Source organism: Pseudoliparis swirei, chromosome 12 (assembly GCF_029220125.1).
Source record: "Pseudoliparis swirei isolate HS2019 ecotype Mariana Trench chromosome 12, NWPU_hadal_v1, whole genome shotgun sequence".
In the NCBI taxonomy this organism is placed as follows: domain Eukaryota; kingdom Metazoa; phylum Chordata; class Actinopteri; order Perciformes; family Liparidae; genus Pseudoliparis; species Pseudoliparis swirei.
In genome coordinates, this window is record NC_079399.1 from 4,246,339 (window position 1) to 4,261,845 (window position 15,507).

Sequence of the window (15,507 nt, forward strand, 5' to 3'; positions counted from 1 at the left end):
GTAGGGGTGAGGGGGTGTAGGGATGAGAGAGTGTAGGGGTGAGGGGGTGTAGGGATGAGGGGGTGAAGGGAAGAGGGGATGAGAGTCAAGGTGAGATGGACAGGTGTGCAAGAAATAAGTGACGTTCAGGGCGTGGTCATTGTTCCCTGTGACAGTTCTTCCCTGTTCTCCCTGTGAAAGAGTTTTACTAAAAGACACAACTTAACTTCAAGAAGTCATAATAGGTCAACTTTATGTTTACAGCTTTCTTCCGGCTCCTCAAAATGGCCCCAAAACAGAGAAATCAACACAGGTTTGAACTATCGATGTATTTTAAACTACAGATCCCTCTTATTTGTCCATAGTAATTACGTTCCATACAAATGCATCCTGTAGCATACATATATATATATATACATATATGTATATTTATGTATATATATCTCAGTTGTCATCCACATAAACATCTCAAGACACAAAGCCTTCCCCTCGGAGCCGGTCCTTCTAGGGGAACACGCTCCACGCAGAGTGGGGGTTCAAATTCCTGAACCTGAAGAGAGGAATCTAAGAAAGAAGAAGAAAAAAAAAACCTGCAAAGCAGCTGATGGCTCACACACACACACAAAGAGAGAGCGAGAAGGAGAGAGAGAGAGAGAGAGGAATAGTTTATGGGATGGTAGCTACTCCTCTCTCTCTTTTATTACCTGTGCCGCTCGTCCTCTTGCCGCAGTTCATTTTTAGTTATGACCAAAACAGTGGAACGAATGAAAATGAAATGGCTTTCCTTGCAGCTCTCTCTCTCTCTCTCTCTCTCTCTCTCTCTCTCTCTCTCTCTCTCTCACACACACACACTAACACTCACAGACATCTTGCGACGCTCCTTCTTCCCTCAGAAAGCCCGTGGTGGTGCTGGCGGGCCGGTGACCCCGTCTCATCTCACTCGGGTACTCGTTTTTTATCCTAATTGGGTACGCGGTACATCTCAAGGTCAGGCGGCGGGGTCAGGAGCGGCGGCGGCGGCGGCTCTCATGAAGCGTGCACACAAGGCAGGAAACACACCTGTTTCCCTGAGACCTCAACGCCCAGGCGGGGGACGTGTTTGAGGGTCTTTTTTCTTTGGTTCCCGCGGCGCCGCTGCAGCGGCACGCCGTCGTGTCACGACTCAAAGCAAAGAATTAATTTGGCTCTTCGGAGGCTTCCTCTCCGCTTCCCTTGGTAGCTCCTCAGAACGAGGACAGCTGGCGAAGAAGGTCACGGAACGCTGTATTTTAAGAGAGGCAGAAGTGTGTGTGTGTGTGTGTGTATGTGTGTATGTGTGTATGTGTGTGTGTGTGTGTGTGTGTGTGTGTATGTGTGTATGTGTGTGTGTGTGTGTGTGTGTATGTGTGTGTGTGTGTATGTGTATGTGTATGTGTGTGTGTATGTGTGTATATGTGTGTATATGTGTGTATGTATGTGTGTGTGTGTGTGTGTGTGTATGTGTGTGTGTGTATGCGTGTGTATGTGTGTAGGGGTGTGTATGTATGTGTGTGTGTATGTGTGTGTGTGTGTATGTGTGTGTGTGTGTATGCATGTGTATGTGTGTGTGTGTGGTTTGTTGACAGATGACAGGTCTTCAGAGATGGAAGGACATATTTAAAAGCTGGCTGTGTCAACAGAAACTGGACCACACACACACACACGTATATATATACAGGACTGTCTCAGAAAATTAGAATATTGTGATAAAGTTCTTTATTTTCTGTAATGCAATTAAAAAAACAAAAATGTCATGCATTCTGGATTCATTACAAATCAACTGAAATATTGCAAGCCTTTTATTCTTTTAATATTGCTGATTATGGCTTACAGCTCAAGAAAACTCTAAAATCCTATCTCATAAAATTTTAATATTTCCTCAGACCAAGTAAAAAAAAGATTTATAACAGCTGAGTGTTTGTCAAGGCTCAGGAAACCCTTGCAGGTGTTTCGAGTTAATTAGACAATTCAAGTGATTTGTTTAATACCCTACTAGTATACTTTTTCATGATATTCTAATATTTAGAGATAGGATATTTGAGTTTTCTTAAGCTGTAAGCCATAATCAGCAATAAATCAGAATAAAAGGCTTGCAATATTTCAGTTGATTTGTAATGAATCCAGAATGCATGACATTTTTGTTTTTTTAATTGCATTACAGAAAATAAAGAACTTCATCACAATATTCTAATTTTCTGAGACAGTCCTGTATATATTGTGGCAGCCAGCCACGGACGAGACCACGAGGGGAAGTAAGGGATGGGAAATACCGACTGTTCCCTGTACTTCCCCACTGCGGCCCAGAGAGGGAGCCAACGGAACACCGACAGCCAGACGACAAAAGTGAAAACACCTGGGGGTGATTGGAGGCACGGGCCGGCAACCAATCACCACCCGGTACGTGGCAGATAAAAGACAGGACAGAAGCCCACAAGGGGGAAGTGGGGGAGACGACGATACGCCCGATTGAACTAAAACCTCTGGTATTGGGAAATAAAAGACTTTGCATTTGATGGTAAATTGGGTGTGGACAGTTTAATTATTATTTCTCAGTCACGGGGCACCCGCCGGGTGCCACATATGGTGGAGAATGCGGGTTTCGCATTCTGACTGAAGATAATGATTAAACCCCCCCAACTACAATGGAATCAAAGGATTTAACGGCGCTGATTGCACAACTCGTGGCTAACAATCAACAGCTCATAGTTAACAATCAACAGCAGCAGACGCGCCACGACCAGACCCTGCTGGTGCAGCAGCAAACCACCGAGCTTCTGCGGACCCAACTCACGGAGCGTTACGAAGCCCAGGAGGAGCAGGCTGGCTATGAGAGGGACCGCCTGGTCCACCCCGCACGCTTCCTCACCAAGCAGACCCCCGCGGATGACATTGAGGTCTTCCTGCTAACCTTTGAGAGGACCGCGGTCAGAGAAGAGTGGCCTATCGACCAATGGGTAGGACTGATTAGCCCATTTTTGTCAGGCATAGCGCAGACCACCTACCAGGACGTAGCCACTGACCCCCTTACCACTTTTGACACCCTAAAACGGGAAATTTTGAAACGCCATGGGTTTACACTGATCACCCGAGCCCAGCGTTACCACGAGTGGGTATTCGACCCCACAGTCACCCTCGAGCACAGATGCATGAGCTAGTGAGGCTTACCAATGCTTGGCTGATCTCAGAGCCAAAAACCCTCACTCCCATCGAACGGATCATCATGGACCGATTCATGAGGTCACTTCCCTACGACGCCAAGAAATTGGTGTGTCAACAGAATCCCCAGAGCGTGGACCAGCTGGTGGATCTGCTGGAAGGGTACCAGGCCGCCCAGGAGTACTGCGCAGTGGACGGCTGGGGAATACAGAAGCCCCACGCCCCAAGAAGCGACAGCCCGAGGAGGGGCCCGTCGTGAGACCTACACAGGAAACACCATGGAGACGGCCCCCCACCAACCCCGACCACCGAAGGTGTTCACGAAAGGGAGGAGGCCACATCGCCTGGAACTGTCCCCAGAAGGGTGATGTGCACATGGTCTCGCCACCAGCGAGAAACCCGCCGGACGACCCTATGGGTTACTAACCACAGGCTGGGCAGAAGAGACGGGGACTCACCGACTCGGTCACCGCTAACGGGCGAGACGCCATCGCCTGATAGATTCCGAAGGCGTGGTGACGCTGGTGCGACCGGAGTTCGCCCAGACCACTCTCCTGGAAGACACACTGAGTGTCACGTGTATACATGGCGAGCACCGTCAGTACCCCACTACAAACATCACGTTAAAAACAATAAAGGGAACATACTCGGGCACCGCCGGGGTCGTACCAGGCCTACCAGTAGCCGTGCTCATCGGGCGGGACTTCCCCCTCTTCAGACAGCTGTGGCTGCGCCTGGCCAGGGGAGGGCGCGGAAGGCCGAGGGGCCTCGGCCCCGCTTCCCAGGCAGCGCCACTCGGCACCGCGCCTCTGTGAGGTGCAGTACGTCGGACCTCAAGGCTCCACCGACCCCATCTCAGAAGGAGAGTCCAGCACCGGGGAGGTAGTGGCGGAAGAGGAAGAGGGACCGGGGGAGACGAGGGAAGGGGAAAGGAACCCCCTCGAGGAAGAGGCAGACGCTTCCCCCAGCAGAGAGGAAGCCGACCAATGGGACATGTTCCCCTTCAACAACGACACCGACGTGGGCCCAAGGGCTGAGCCTCTAGCCGGGAGATTCGGCTCTGCCCAGCTCGAGGATGTCAACCTCACCAGCGCTCTGCAGCAAGTCTCTGTGATCGACGGGCGACTCGTCAAGGGTGAGACAACGTGTATGTCCTCACTTTGCCATTAAAAATGCATTATTATACCAGGTTGTCCGGAAAGCCTCCGGAACTAGTGACTTGTTGTTAGTACCACGGCCATTTATCCCCACGGTGCTGCGCTTAGCTCACACTCACCAGCTCGGAGCCCACCTAGGAGTAGAGAAAACCCTAGAGAGGATTAAAGCCAGGTTTTACTGGCCAGGCATAAAGAAAGCCGTAGAAGAGTACTGCGGAGCTGTCCCGAGTGCCAACAGGTGGCACCCAGACCCCATCACCGCGACCCCCTAGTCCCCTTGCCTATAATTGCCGTACCGTTTAGTCGAATAGGGATGGACCTGGTCGGGCCACTGCCAAAGGTGCCCGAGGACACCAATACATCCTAGTAGTCCTAGACTACGCCACCAGGTACCCCGAAGCAATTCCCCTACGCACCATGGCCTCCAAGGGAATAGCTCGCGAGCTAATGCTAATGTTTTCACGGGTAGGCATCCCCGAGGAAATATTAACAGACCAAGGCACCCCCTTCATGTCCCGAATCATGAAAGACCTATGCCGAGTCATGAACATTACCCAGTTGAGAACGTCAGTATACCACCCTCAGACTGACGGGCTGGTAGAGCGCTTCAACCAGACCCTGAAACAGATGTTGAGGAAAGTTATCGACGCGGACGGAAGGAATTGGGATCAGCTCTTACCACACCTAATGTTTGCCATTCGTGAGGTGCCCCAGGCTTCCACAGGATTTTCTCCCTTCGAGCTGCTATACGGGAGACAACCCAGAGGACTCCTAGACCTGGCCAAAGAAGCCTGGGAGCAACAACCCTCACCCCATCGGACCCTGGTGGAACACGTGGAGGAGGTACAGGAGAGAATGGCCACTATATGGCCCGTGGTAAGAGAACACATGGAGGCCGCCCAGGCCGCCCAAGCCCGTGTCTACAACAGGAGCGCACAGCCCGGGTGTTCGGCGCCGGAGACAGAGTGTTGGTGCTGGTGCCCACCTCGGAGTGCAAGTTCCTGGCCAAATGGCACGGCCCCTACGAGGTGATCGAAAAGGTGGGAGAGGTCAACTACCGCATTAGGCAGCCCGGGCGAAGACCACCAGAGAAGGTATATCACATCAATTTGTTAAAAAAATGGGTCGCCCGGGAGGCTGTGTGTGCTGTATCTCTCCCACCAGGCCCGTCAAAACGGAGGCCGACGTGGTACCTATGGGCGAGCAGCTATCCGAGAGACAACGCCAGGACCTCCGAGAGCTGATCGACCGCCATAGAGATGTGTTCTCACGGAAGCCGCCATACCAACCTTCTGGAACATCACATCATTACCGAGCCCGGGAAGAAGGTAAAGCTGAGGCCCTACCGAATCCCGGAGAGAAGCCGTGCGGCAAGAGGTTAAAACGATGTTACAGAACGGGATCATCGAAGAGTCCCATAGTGAGTGGAGTAGCCCCATTGTGCTGGTCCCCAAAACAGACGGAACCCTCAGGTTCTGTAATGATTTCCGGCAACTAAACCTGATATCCAAGTTCGACGCATACCCCATGCCTAGGGTGGACGAGTTGATCGAGCGGCTGGGGACCAGCCGATATATCACCACCCTAGACCTGACCAAGGGTACTGGCAGGTACCCTGGCCCAGCGCCCGGGAGAAGACCGCCTTCATCACCCCGACGGGTTGTTCCACTACCTAATGCTCCCGTTTGGCCTACATGGAGCCCCGGCCACCTTCCAGAGGCTGATGGACCGCGTCCTCCGGCCCCACCAGAAATATGCAGCAGCCTACATAGATGATATTGTCATCCATGGGGAGGAGTGGGGGACCCATCTCCAGCAGGTCACCGCCGTGCTGAGAGCCCTGAGAGGGGCCGGGCTGACCGCCAACCCCAAGAAGTGTCGCCTCGGCCCTATTGTAAACCTGGGGTTTACAATAGGGCGTGGATGCGTCAAACCCCAGGCAGGCAAGGTCGAGGCGATACGAAACTGGCCCCGGCCCCAAACCAAAAAGCAGGTGCGAACCTTCGTGGGGCTCACCAGCTATTACCGCCGGTTTGTCCCCCATTTCTCCTCCCTCGCAGCACCCCTCACGGACCTCACCAGGAGCCGGCTGGCCGACCGGATCCTGTGGACAGAAGAGACGGAAAAGGCATTCCAAGAGCTCAAAGAGGCGCCTGCTCAGGACCAGTGTTGGTGACCCCGATTTCTCCAAACCCCTCATCGTCCAGACAGACGATCGGAAACAGGGTGGGTGCCGTTCTATCACAGCTGCAAGAAGGGGAGGAACACCCCATTACGTATATCAGCAGAAAACTGCTACCCCGAGAACAAAACTACTCGACGATCGAGAAAGAATGTTTAGCCATTAAATGGGCGTTGGAAGAGTTAAAATATTATTTGTTGGGACGGCACTTCACCCTTGTCACGGACCACGCCCCTCTCGTCTGGATGTCAAGGAACAAAGAAACTAATGCCAGGGTCACTCGCTGGTTCCTGTCCCTTCAATCCTTTGCCTTCTCCGTCGTCCACAGGTCCGGGGCCGCATGGGAACGCGGATGCCATGTCCCGGAGAGACGCCTTGGGGGGATGGGCCGCCCCGCCCTCCCGGTTGGAGCTGAGGAGGGGGGTGTGTGGCAGCCAGCCACGGACGAGACCACGAGGGGAAGTAAGGGATGGGAAATACCGACTGTTCCCTGTACTTCCCCACTGCGGCCCAGAGAGGGAGCCAACGGAACACCGACAGCCAGACGACAAAAGTGAAAACACCTGGGGGTGATTGGAGGCACGGGCCGGCAACCAATCACCACCCGGTACGTGGCAGATAAAAGACAGGACAGAAGCCCACAAGGGGGAAGTGGGGGAGACGACGATACGCCCGATTGAACTAAAACCTCTGGTATTGGGAAATAAAAGACTTTGCATTTGATGGTAAATTGGGTGTGGACAGTTTAATTATTATTTCTCAGTCACGGGGCACCCGCCGGGTGCCACAATATATATATTCTGCATGCATGCAATACACACGGTGAATAAACCAGCACATGTATTTCAGCCTTTCAGTTTCAAACTATTATTATTCGACCGGTTAGTTTGCCGGTCTCATGACTTCATTGCAGTCGACAGCGTTGAGGCTTTTAATGTCCCCCAAAATCCAAATGGACTTTCCAGTCCTCCGATCTCCTCGCCGGCAAACTGTTAAAATGTCAGACAGCAGTTGGAGATCATAAAAGTCATAAATGAAGGGGAAGTCCTCTCCGGCTGTGAGTTCTCTCACCCCTCTCTCTCCAATTCCCCGAGACGTTTTATTTGTGTCTGTCTGTCCCCTCGGCGAGAGCAAAGACACACACACACACACACACACACACACACACACACACACACACACACATGCCCACGTATTTTTGCTGAGATCTGCCTGGTCCCCCCCCCCCCAAACCTCTCGCTCCCACCTCCTTCACATGTGCCAGGGTGTCATCGGATGGGAGAAAGATGACAGCTTTAATCAGAGGGTGTTTGTGCCTCAGCGTGACATGGGTCGAGGCGAGCTCCACACACACACACACACACACACGCACGCACACGCACACACACACGGACTGTCCCACCCCCTAAGTAGGTCGCGCGCACTGCAGAGCTGGCTGTGGCGCATCTTTAGCCATCTGGTTGTGATGGGCTGGCTGTCCGCTCTGTGAGACCCATGGAGAGAGAGAGAGAGAGATGGAGTGAGAAAGAAAGAAAGAAGGACTGAAAGAGAGAGAGAGAAAGACATGTTCCAGGGACGGTGACCTTAAGACGCTGAGCTTGGCGGGAGCTTTATCAGAGCTCCTTCATTTCACACGGAGACAGACAGGAGCCACGAGTGTTATCTGTCTGTCTGCACTTCCACTCCCAGTGTGGCCTTATCCCTCCACAACACACACACACGCACACACACTCGCACACACACACCACTTTCTGTGGAGTTGTCTGCGTTTTGTGAACGCTCACGTGAGAATGTGCATCGTACGCGGTGAGAATGCGAAAAGAAATCGATGACAATGCGGACGAGGCACGTCGCCGTTCCGCTCGCAGCTTTTTCCCATTTGAGGCAGAAGGTCCTCGAGGTTCCTGCATGATTTACTCAAACGACAACTTTAAATTGGTTTATTGGTATCGGGGACACGTTTATTTCTGCGAAACAACACATGCCCAGACTGCTCAACCCATCAGTACGATGAACAGAGCTTTGGTCTCGAGCCTTTAATCAGAGGAATCGTGATTTTTCATCGGGAAGCATTTGATCCAATGATAAGTAAACGACGAGAACGGGAGTCTGAGCAAACGTCCGATGCCAGATTGTTCCCTCGTCGACACAAACAATCTTAACCTGCAGGGCTTGACATCAATATAATTGACAGTGTGCCTCGCCACGCCCGGGGTCTTTGAACGCAGCGCTCCTAAATGAAACGCACGGACGAGGGCATCTCGTGGACTGAAGTGGAGAGAGGGCAGAGCGCTGGAAAGGGTCCTTGACCTTCATTCTGACCCCCCCCCTCCAAGCATGAACTCCATGACGCATCTCTTCAATGAGGATTTGTTTACTTCTGAGTTGGAAGTCGCTCTTATTGCGATGGCAGAAGGCCTCTCGGATGACATACGGATCCGCCCCCCCCTCCACACACACACACACACACACACACACAAAAACCCTTTCCAGGAACTCGCAGGTATTTTTTCGATCTCTCGCTGCGAAAGTGTGACACCATTCATCTTACCGGCTTTTCCTTTTAATTACTGCTCTCCCGCGGGAGCCAGCCAAGTATAGTTAAACAGAGAAATCAGCATCACGGCAATTATTGGCTCACAATGAAATGAATACAATCTTGTCATCTGTAATCATTGGGGGCTTCTATGCCTGGGAGAAAATAGGTCCTCCTTTCTGTTTCTCAGCGAGGGTGGGGGGGGGTATTAATATCTGCATGGATGCAGGGAGGATCCGGGTCTACCTGAGAGGGCCTAGGGTACCTGAAGGACCGTAATATGGTGTATTAGAAAATGTGCATCTCACGGAAATGGAAACATGCATTCGTTACTTTCCTGCGTTAAAATACGAGGCTGGTTATTGTTGTTGTTGTTGATTCAACAGCTCCGTGACACGTCAATGAGTCATTGTTTACTTTATTCTCCTCTTGAGAACCACTTTGCCTGCAGAGGAGTTGATAATAATTGAATCGGGTTTGTTTCATGGCCGTTGAGTACGATGGAAAAGTCACGTGACCATGCTTCATATTAGTGTTGTCACAATACTTTCATGCAATACCTTGAAAAATATCGCGACTCCACAATGAAACAACATTGAGAGCTGAACGTTTTTTCTTTTTGCCTGCTGAAATGGGCGTCAGCACTGCAGCGTGTTAAACTTGGGAAATAATTACATATTGAGTTTGGCATTTGGTGTTTTTGTAATAATGTTGTAATAAACGTGACTAGCGGACTAAAACTCTCGGCGTGTCATATCATCAGCACACAACCGGCTGCGTGAACATCATCACATGTATTTTAACACGTTTAAAAACCATCTGCTCTGACCTCTTTGGCCCTTCTAGCTCCAGAGCGACCTGGACCAGGAGTACCAGGACAAGTTCCGCCGGCTCCCCGTGGAGATCCAGGAGTTCGTGCAGGACAGCGGCAAGTCCAAGCTCGGCCACGGGAACCTCGTCGCCTCGACGACCGCGGAGAAGCTCGGCCACAAGGCGCCGCACTCGGAGGACGACGCGGAGGACGGCTCGTCGGAGCGAGTCTACGACACGCCCCTTTAGAGATTCGAACCCCTCTCCGGGGAGAGGGGGCGCTTTCTTTCAGCTTCACACCGGTGACACTTGATTGGTTGGATGTGGGTTGCGAACCACACAGCTCTGGGATTGAGACTGAATTTTAACCAACTGGGAGGATTAGATCAAATCTGAGCCCTGAACTGGTGAGTAGAGGTCCTCCCTGCGTAGAGTGCAGTCTTTGTCTGGCAAAAAAACGAAACAAAAAAACTAAACGTTTCATGTTAACTATCACTTTTTTTGTGTGTGTGTATTTATGTTGTCGTCTCTTTCGGAACAGACACAGGATGTGTTACAAAGCACTAACTATTTGCAGGAATTAACTTACTTGAACTATTGCACACAGAGAGAGTAGTTTCTTTTCTTTGAACTTTTATAATTTGATTATCACGATATTGACCGCAATGGCGGTCAGCGGGGGGTGTGGCGAGCCGAGGTTTTGACTCTACTTACGGTGGACATTGTCGTCAACTCGTACTGTGAAGGAGCCGCTGCATATTCAGCCTTTTTAAAGCTTCCATCTTCAAATGATTTAGATCCACCCTCCACTTATTTGCACTCCCCCTGAGTAACCATGTAACTCTCTAACTTTTTAACCAGAGGCACTGGTGCTTTGCTGGTCCTCCATTTTGTTCTCACAGAAATAAGGCTGCTATTTGACTTCTTTTTTTTCAACCCATCACTTTAGTTTCACCATTATTTAACTTTTTTTTTTAAGGATATTTGGCATGGTAATATTATGCGGTGTCATTATTTCAAAAAAAATCTTGGGGGCTATTTTTTTAACAAGTTGGCGTTTGAGGAAGAGAAAGCGTGTTGTACAGTATCTGCATGTATTTGAACAACTGTAAACGTTACAGTGGCTCTTCGTAGCACCGATGTCTAATAAATGTCAAATCAAATTTTTTTTCTCTGAAACATTTGAACTAAACCTGCAAACCAGTGCGTGGCCCAGTGTGTGTGGCCCAGTGTGTGTGGCCCAGTGTGTGTGGCTCAGTGTGTGGCCCAGTGTGTGTGGCCCAGTGTGTGTGGCTCAGTGTGTGTGTGTCCCAGTGTGTGTGGCGTGATACATCACTGCGGGCGTGAGCCGGACGGGACTTAAGAATAAGCCACGATGCACCCTTCTCGTAGACGGGAGCGTCACTTTCTGAGCGAATGGGGCGTGGTTAACGTTGTGAAAAAAAATGTACAACACTCGCTCCAGAGTCGAGTGCAACAAAAAACACTTACTTTGGTTTTGGCGAGGAGAAAAAAAAGGCATCGTGGTTGGGCTCAACATAACTAAACCATGTAAAATACCGACGTAAAAGACATCCCAGCGTCTCGAACACCGGCCTCCTGGTGGAAAGTGTTTGTTTGACACCCCCCACCCAATAGCCCCCCTCCTCGTGTTTTTCAGCATAGTTATACTACTCGCGTCTTGTAACGGTGGGGTTACGTTGTGGTCTAGAGAAGAGGCCCGGAGCGCTGATGGGGCGGAGCCAAAGCATCGGTTTTCTGTCACGCCAGGATATTTAAACGGAAGAAGAGGACGCCGCTGTAGTTTCATAGAAGTGGCCTTCCTCTTCACTCATTGTGTACCTATACGGTGGAATGTGTGCCTGGTAGACAGAGCCGAGGGCCCGAGAAACACAGGACGTCTACGGTACACGTTGCCCGCCGGCATTCGTCTCGGTGGAAACAGTTCCTACTTCCGCTTGCTCCGTGACACACCAGCGTTGACATGAACTCATGAATAACTCTTAAAACTATTTCCCCTTGTGTAAGAGACTGTAACCATGAGGAAGTATGTTTGTTTTTTTAAACTTCCCTAACTGTCCAGTGCCATTTAACTCACGGGTTATTTGATATCAAATCATATTTCAGCTGAAAAAGTTTTTAAAAAAGAAAAGAAAAAAGTTGAATGTGAAGGATTACCTGACACTACTTTTTTTTTAAAAGACGATATTGATGTGAGAGTCCTGTGCCTTTGAATAGGTTTGCCTTGTTTGGTGTTGAATGTGTGCAATGCATCATTGTTTAAACTGCCATGATATTATATTATATGAAGCTGTCTGATATTGAATAGGCCGTGTGCACTTTTTAAGTACAGTACCACTACTGAGTAATGCTTGTGACGAGCAGTATTTTGACATGCGTCTCGTGAGAAATGAAATGAGACGTCCTTCTTTTTAGTCCCGCAAACCTTGTCATCAACTTACGTGTATGCACTCTGAACATGTCAAATGTATGTATGACATAAAAAGGATAAAACATGAAGTTGATTGAACAAAAAAATATATAGTGTAAAGGGAATTTGCCTGTAATTAAAAATAAATGTGGCTATTATTGTACTTTTCTGGAGTGGAGTTGTGTGTCATCTTGATTTTTTTTTTTTTATAGAATTGTTGTTTTTTATAGCTGTCTGTGTACGCGGTATATTTTATATCACTTCATTGTGTTCATTTTTTTGTTGCTTTTCCGTCGATTTTCTTGTGTTTAATTATCGAACACTTCATTCCATTCCATTGTTTGTCTTTTTTCTCTTTTGTTTGCATTCAGTTTTCTCATCATATGTGTCACCTGTCATTGGCTCGTCACGGTATTTTCTTTTACTTGAAATATAAACTTGAATGTCAAACCACAAGACTGGATAATGATGCTGCAGGAAGTGTTTGGCAGCATCCGTGGGGAGTATTGGCATGTGTGTGAGTGTATATGTATGGTATGTGTGTGAGTGTATATGTACGGTATGTGTGTGAGTGTACGGTATGTGTGTGAGTGTATATGTACGGTATGTATGTCACACTCAGGGAAGCGGGGGCAAGCCTCGACGACCTACTTCCTGTCATCTCCTAGGAAACAGATGCTTTGAAATAACCTCGAAGAGGAACATGAATTCAAACACCTCCACGACTGAATCGGCACTTTTAAAGAAACAGTGCGCAGCGTCGAGTGCTATCTAATGCCAGAGATGGAATATCACGTAAATAAGTGTTCTTTCTTTCATGAATAACCAGTTGTATTTCCATAATCTGAGAATGAAATGTTTATATATCTAAAACAAAAAATTCAGTCCGAAGTTTCAGTCGGTTGCAATTTGCAATCTCGCCACTAGGTGCCGCCCAACCCTACACACTGCGCCTTTAAGTTAAGGGAGCGCTCCAGCAAACAGGATCGTTAGTATTTATTTCGGAACGTATTTGTGTCGTAGAAAATCGACTTGTTATTACTCACGTGTCCAAGATTGTGTGGACCTTTTTATTTTTGTGTTCGGCAATGCGTGACCCATTTGTGTCCTAGTTAAACAATGTTTACATGTTTATGTTGTACTTCTTGTGCCAAAAAAGTCAAATAAATGACTTTTATTTTGGCGGAAGCATGGGTGAGATCACACAAGTATGTCTGCTGCCACTATTTCGCTTTGAGCATGCCCAGTGATAACACTTTAAAAAAAAATCCAACACATTTTCGAACAAAGCTTGTTACACGTTGTGTGAGTGTTGGATGCTGCCTCAATGTGCGTTAGAGAGAGGGATTCAAGCTGTGTGCAGTGCATATGTTGGTGGTGTGTATGTCTGTGTGTGTCTGTGTGTGTGTGTGTGATTTCTAGACTACATAAACACTCTGTCCCTCTCAGTCTAAGCTCCTCAGCAGAATCCCAAAAGGCAACAGAAGATAAGACAAGCCCGGTCGGTCGCCCAGAACAACCACTGACCAATCAGAGGCCTCCATGCACCCCGGCAACTATAGAAAGTGAGCTAATTAACCCTGAGTTCAAGACGAGAGCTTTTTAATAACATTCCCAGGGTTATACAAACAAACTCCCAGGAATATTACCACCCTGCGTTTGTCCATCTGCTGCGGGGAGGAAGAGGAGGAGGAGGAGGAGGAGGTGTCCTGTAACTGGGCTTTAATGAGGCACAACACGAAGGAAGAAGAGGAGAGGACCCCGGGGGTGCTGCTTGGAAGGTACACACAGACACACACACACACACACACACACACAAACACATACACACACATACACACATGCACAGAGACATTAACACACATGCTGTGGTGCTGCTTTCAGTCCTTTGCCTTTAACCGTAGCCCCTTACACTTTGGACTAAATGTCCTAAACTAAAAGTAAATATAATCCAGTGTAATCATGAAAAAAAAATACACAGCCCATAAATGATGAGAACATAAAATATTACCTGAAGTCCAATTTTGATCGTGGTCCTCAGTGTCCCTTTCTGATAAAGACATATTTCACTTTATTAAGGCTCCCCAAAGGTGCAGTCCCCCCCCCCCCCCATTTCAACACCTGCAGTTATATTTAATGTCTCCATCCGGTTGCTGATTCACACCAAAATCTATAAAAGCAAAAGTGTCAATGAAAATGGGTAAATATTAATAATATGTTAAAATAACTAACATTAGTCCCCCCCCCCCCCCCCTAAGATGATGCCAGAGATAGAAATAAAATGAAGTGCCATGAAGTCACCTGCTGAGTGTCTCAAGAGTCAGAAGAGGAAGGGGGGAGGAAAGAAGGAGGCAGGAAAGGAAGAAGGAAGGAAAAGAGGGGAGGTGGCGTCCCGATCAAAGCATGGCGGCTTCGGGTAGTCAGCTGTTGGAGAAGCGGGGAGGAGCTGGGTCTGGTTCTGCCGGATGACTCACTCTGTCAACCCGAGGCGCACGCTCATTGGCTCACACGCGCGCGCGCACACACACACGGACACACAAACGCTCGCGCGCCGGCACGTTTGTTGTTGGTGGTGGTGGTGGTGGTGGAGGAGGAGGAGGAGGAGGAGGAGGAGGAGGGGGAGGCTGGCTGGTTGGTTGGTTGCGCGTGCTGCAGCAGTTGAAGAGGGGTTCCCAGTCCGACGGTACCAGGGCCGTTCATTGTCCACCGGAGGGCGAGTGGGACGAGAGCACCGGGACACTCTCCGTTCAGCGGCGGAGACAATAGCGAGACCGGGGAGGACCGAGCGGCAGCGGGAAGACACCCGGAGAGAGAGAGAGAGAGAAAGAGACAATCCCGACACCGGAACCCTGTACAGCATCATTTTTCTTTCTTTCTTTCTTCTTCTTTTTTGTTGCCGCCGTCGGATTAAACCGCCCCCCCCCGCCCCGCCCCCCTCGTCTCCACCACCGAGAGATCACGTAAGAATATAACGGAACACAAACCAACTGAAACGTCTCGCGCTGCTGCTTAACGTGATATCCAGAGTTTTAACGGTTGGGCTTGTTGACATTGAATGTGTGTTTTATTATATATTTATTTTAACTCCCATCAATCCCCGGCTGCAGTCAGACGTCCCCTCACTCTCTCTCTCTCTCTCTCTCTCTCTCTCTCTCTCTCTCTCTCTCTCTCTCTCTCTCTCTCTCTCTCTCAGCTGGAGACGGTAGCTTAATTGCTAGCTAGCTAGCCAGACTCATAT

At 49.4% G+C, this 15,507-nt stretch overlaps 2 protein-coding genes across 3 annotated transcripts in view; both read left to right on the top strand.

Annotated features, from left to right (window-relative positions):
- Nucleotides 1–12,432, top strand: part of LOC130202605 (1-phosphatidylinositol 4,5-bisphosphate phosphodiesterase beta-1) — a 120,341-nt gene extending 107,909 nt beyond the window's left edge. Inside the window, exon 33 of the mRNA XM_056428280.1 lies at nt 9,875–12,432. Coding sequence (XP_056284255.1) covers nt 9,875–10,087 — 213 coding nt within the window. The 3' untranslated portion in view covers nt 10,088–12,432. The remainder of the gene's footprint in view (nt 1–9,874) is intronic.
- Nucleotides 12,433–14,938: 2,506 nt separating this feature from the next.
- The window catches only part of LOC130202601 (1-phosphatidylinositol 4,5-bisphosphate phosphodiesterase beta-4-like), a 67,057-nt gene continuing 66,488 nt past the window's right edge, over nt 14,939–15,507 (top strand). For both annotated transcript variants that reach the window (XM_056428270.1, XM_056428271.1), the window contains exon 1: nt 14,939–15,229. The gene's annotated coding sequence lies outside the window, so the exon portion shown is untranslated. The remainder of the gene's footprint in view (nt 15,230–15,507) is intronic.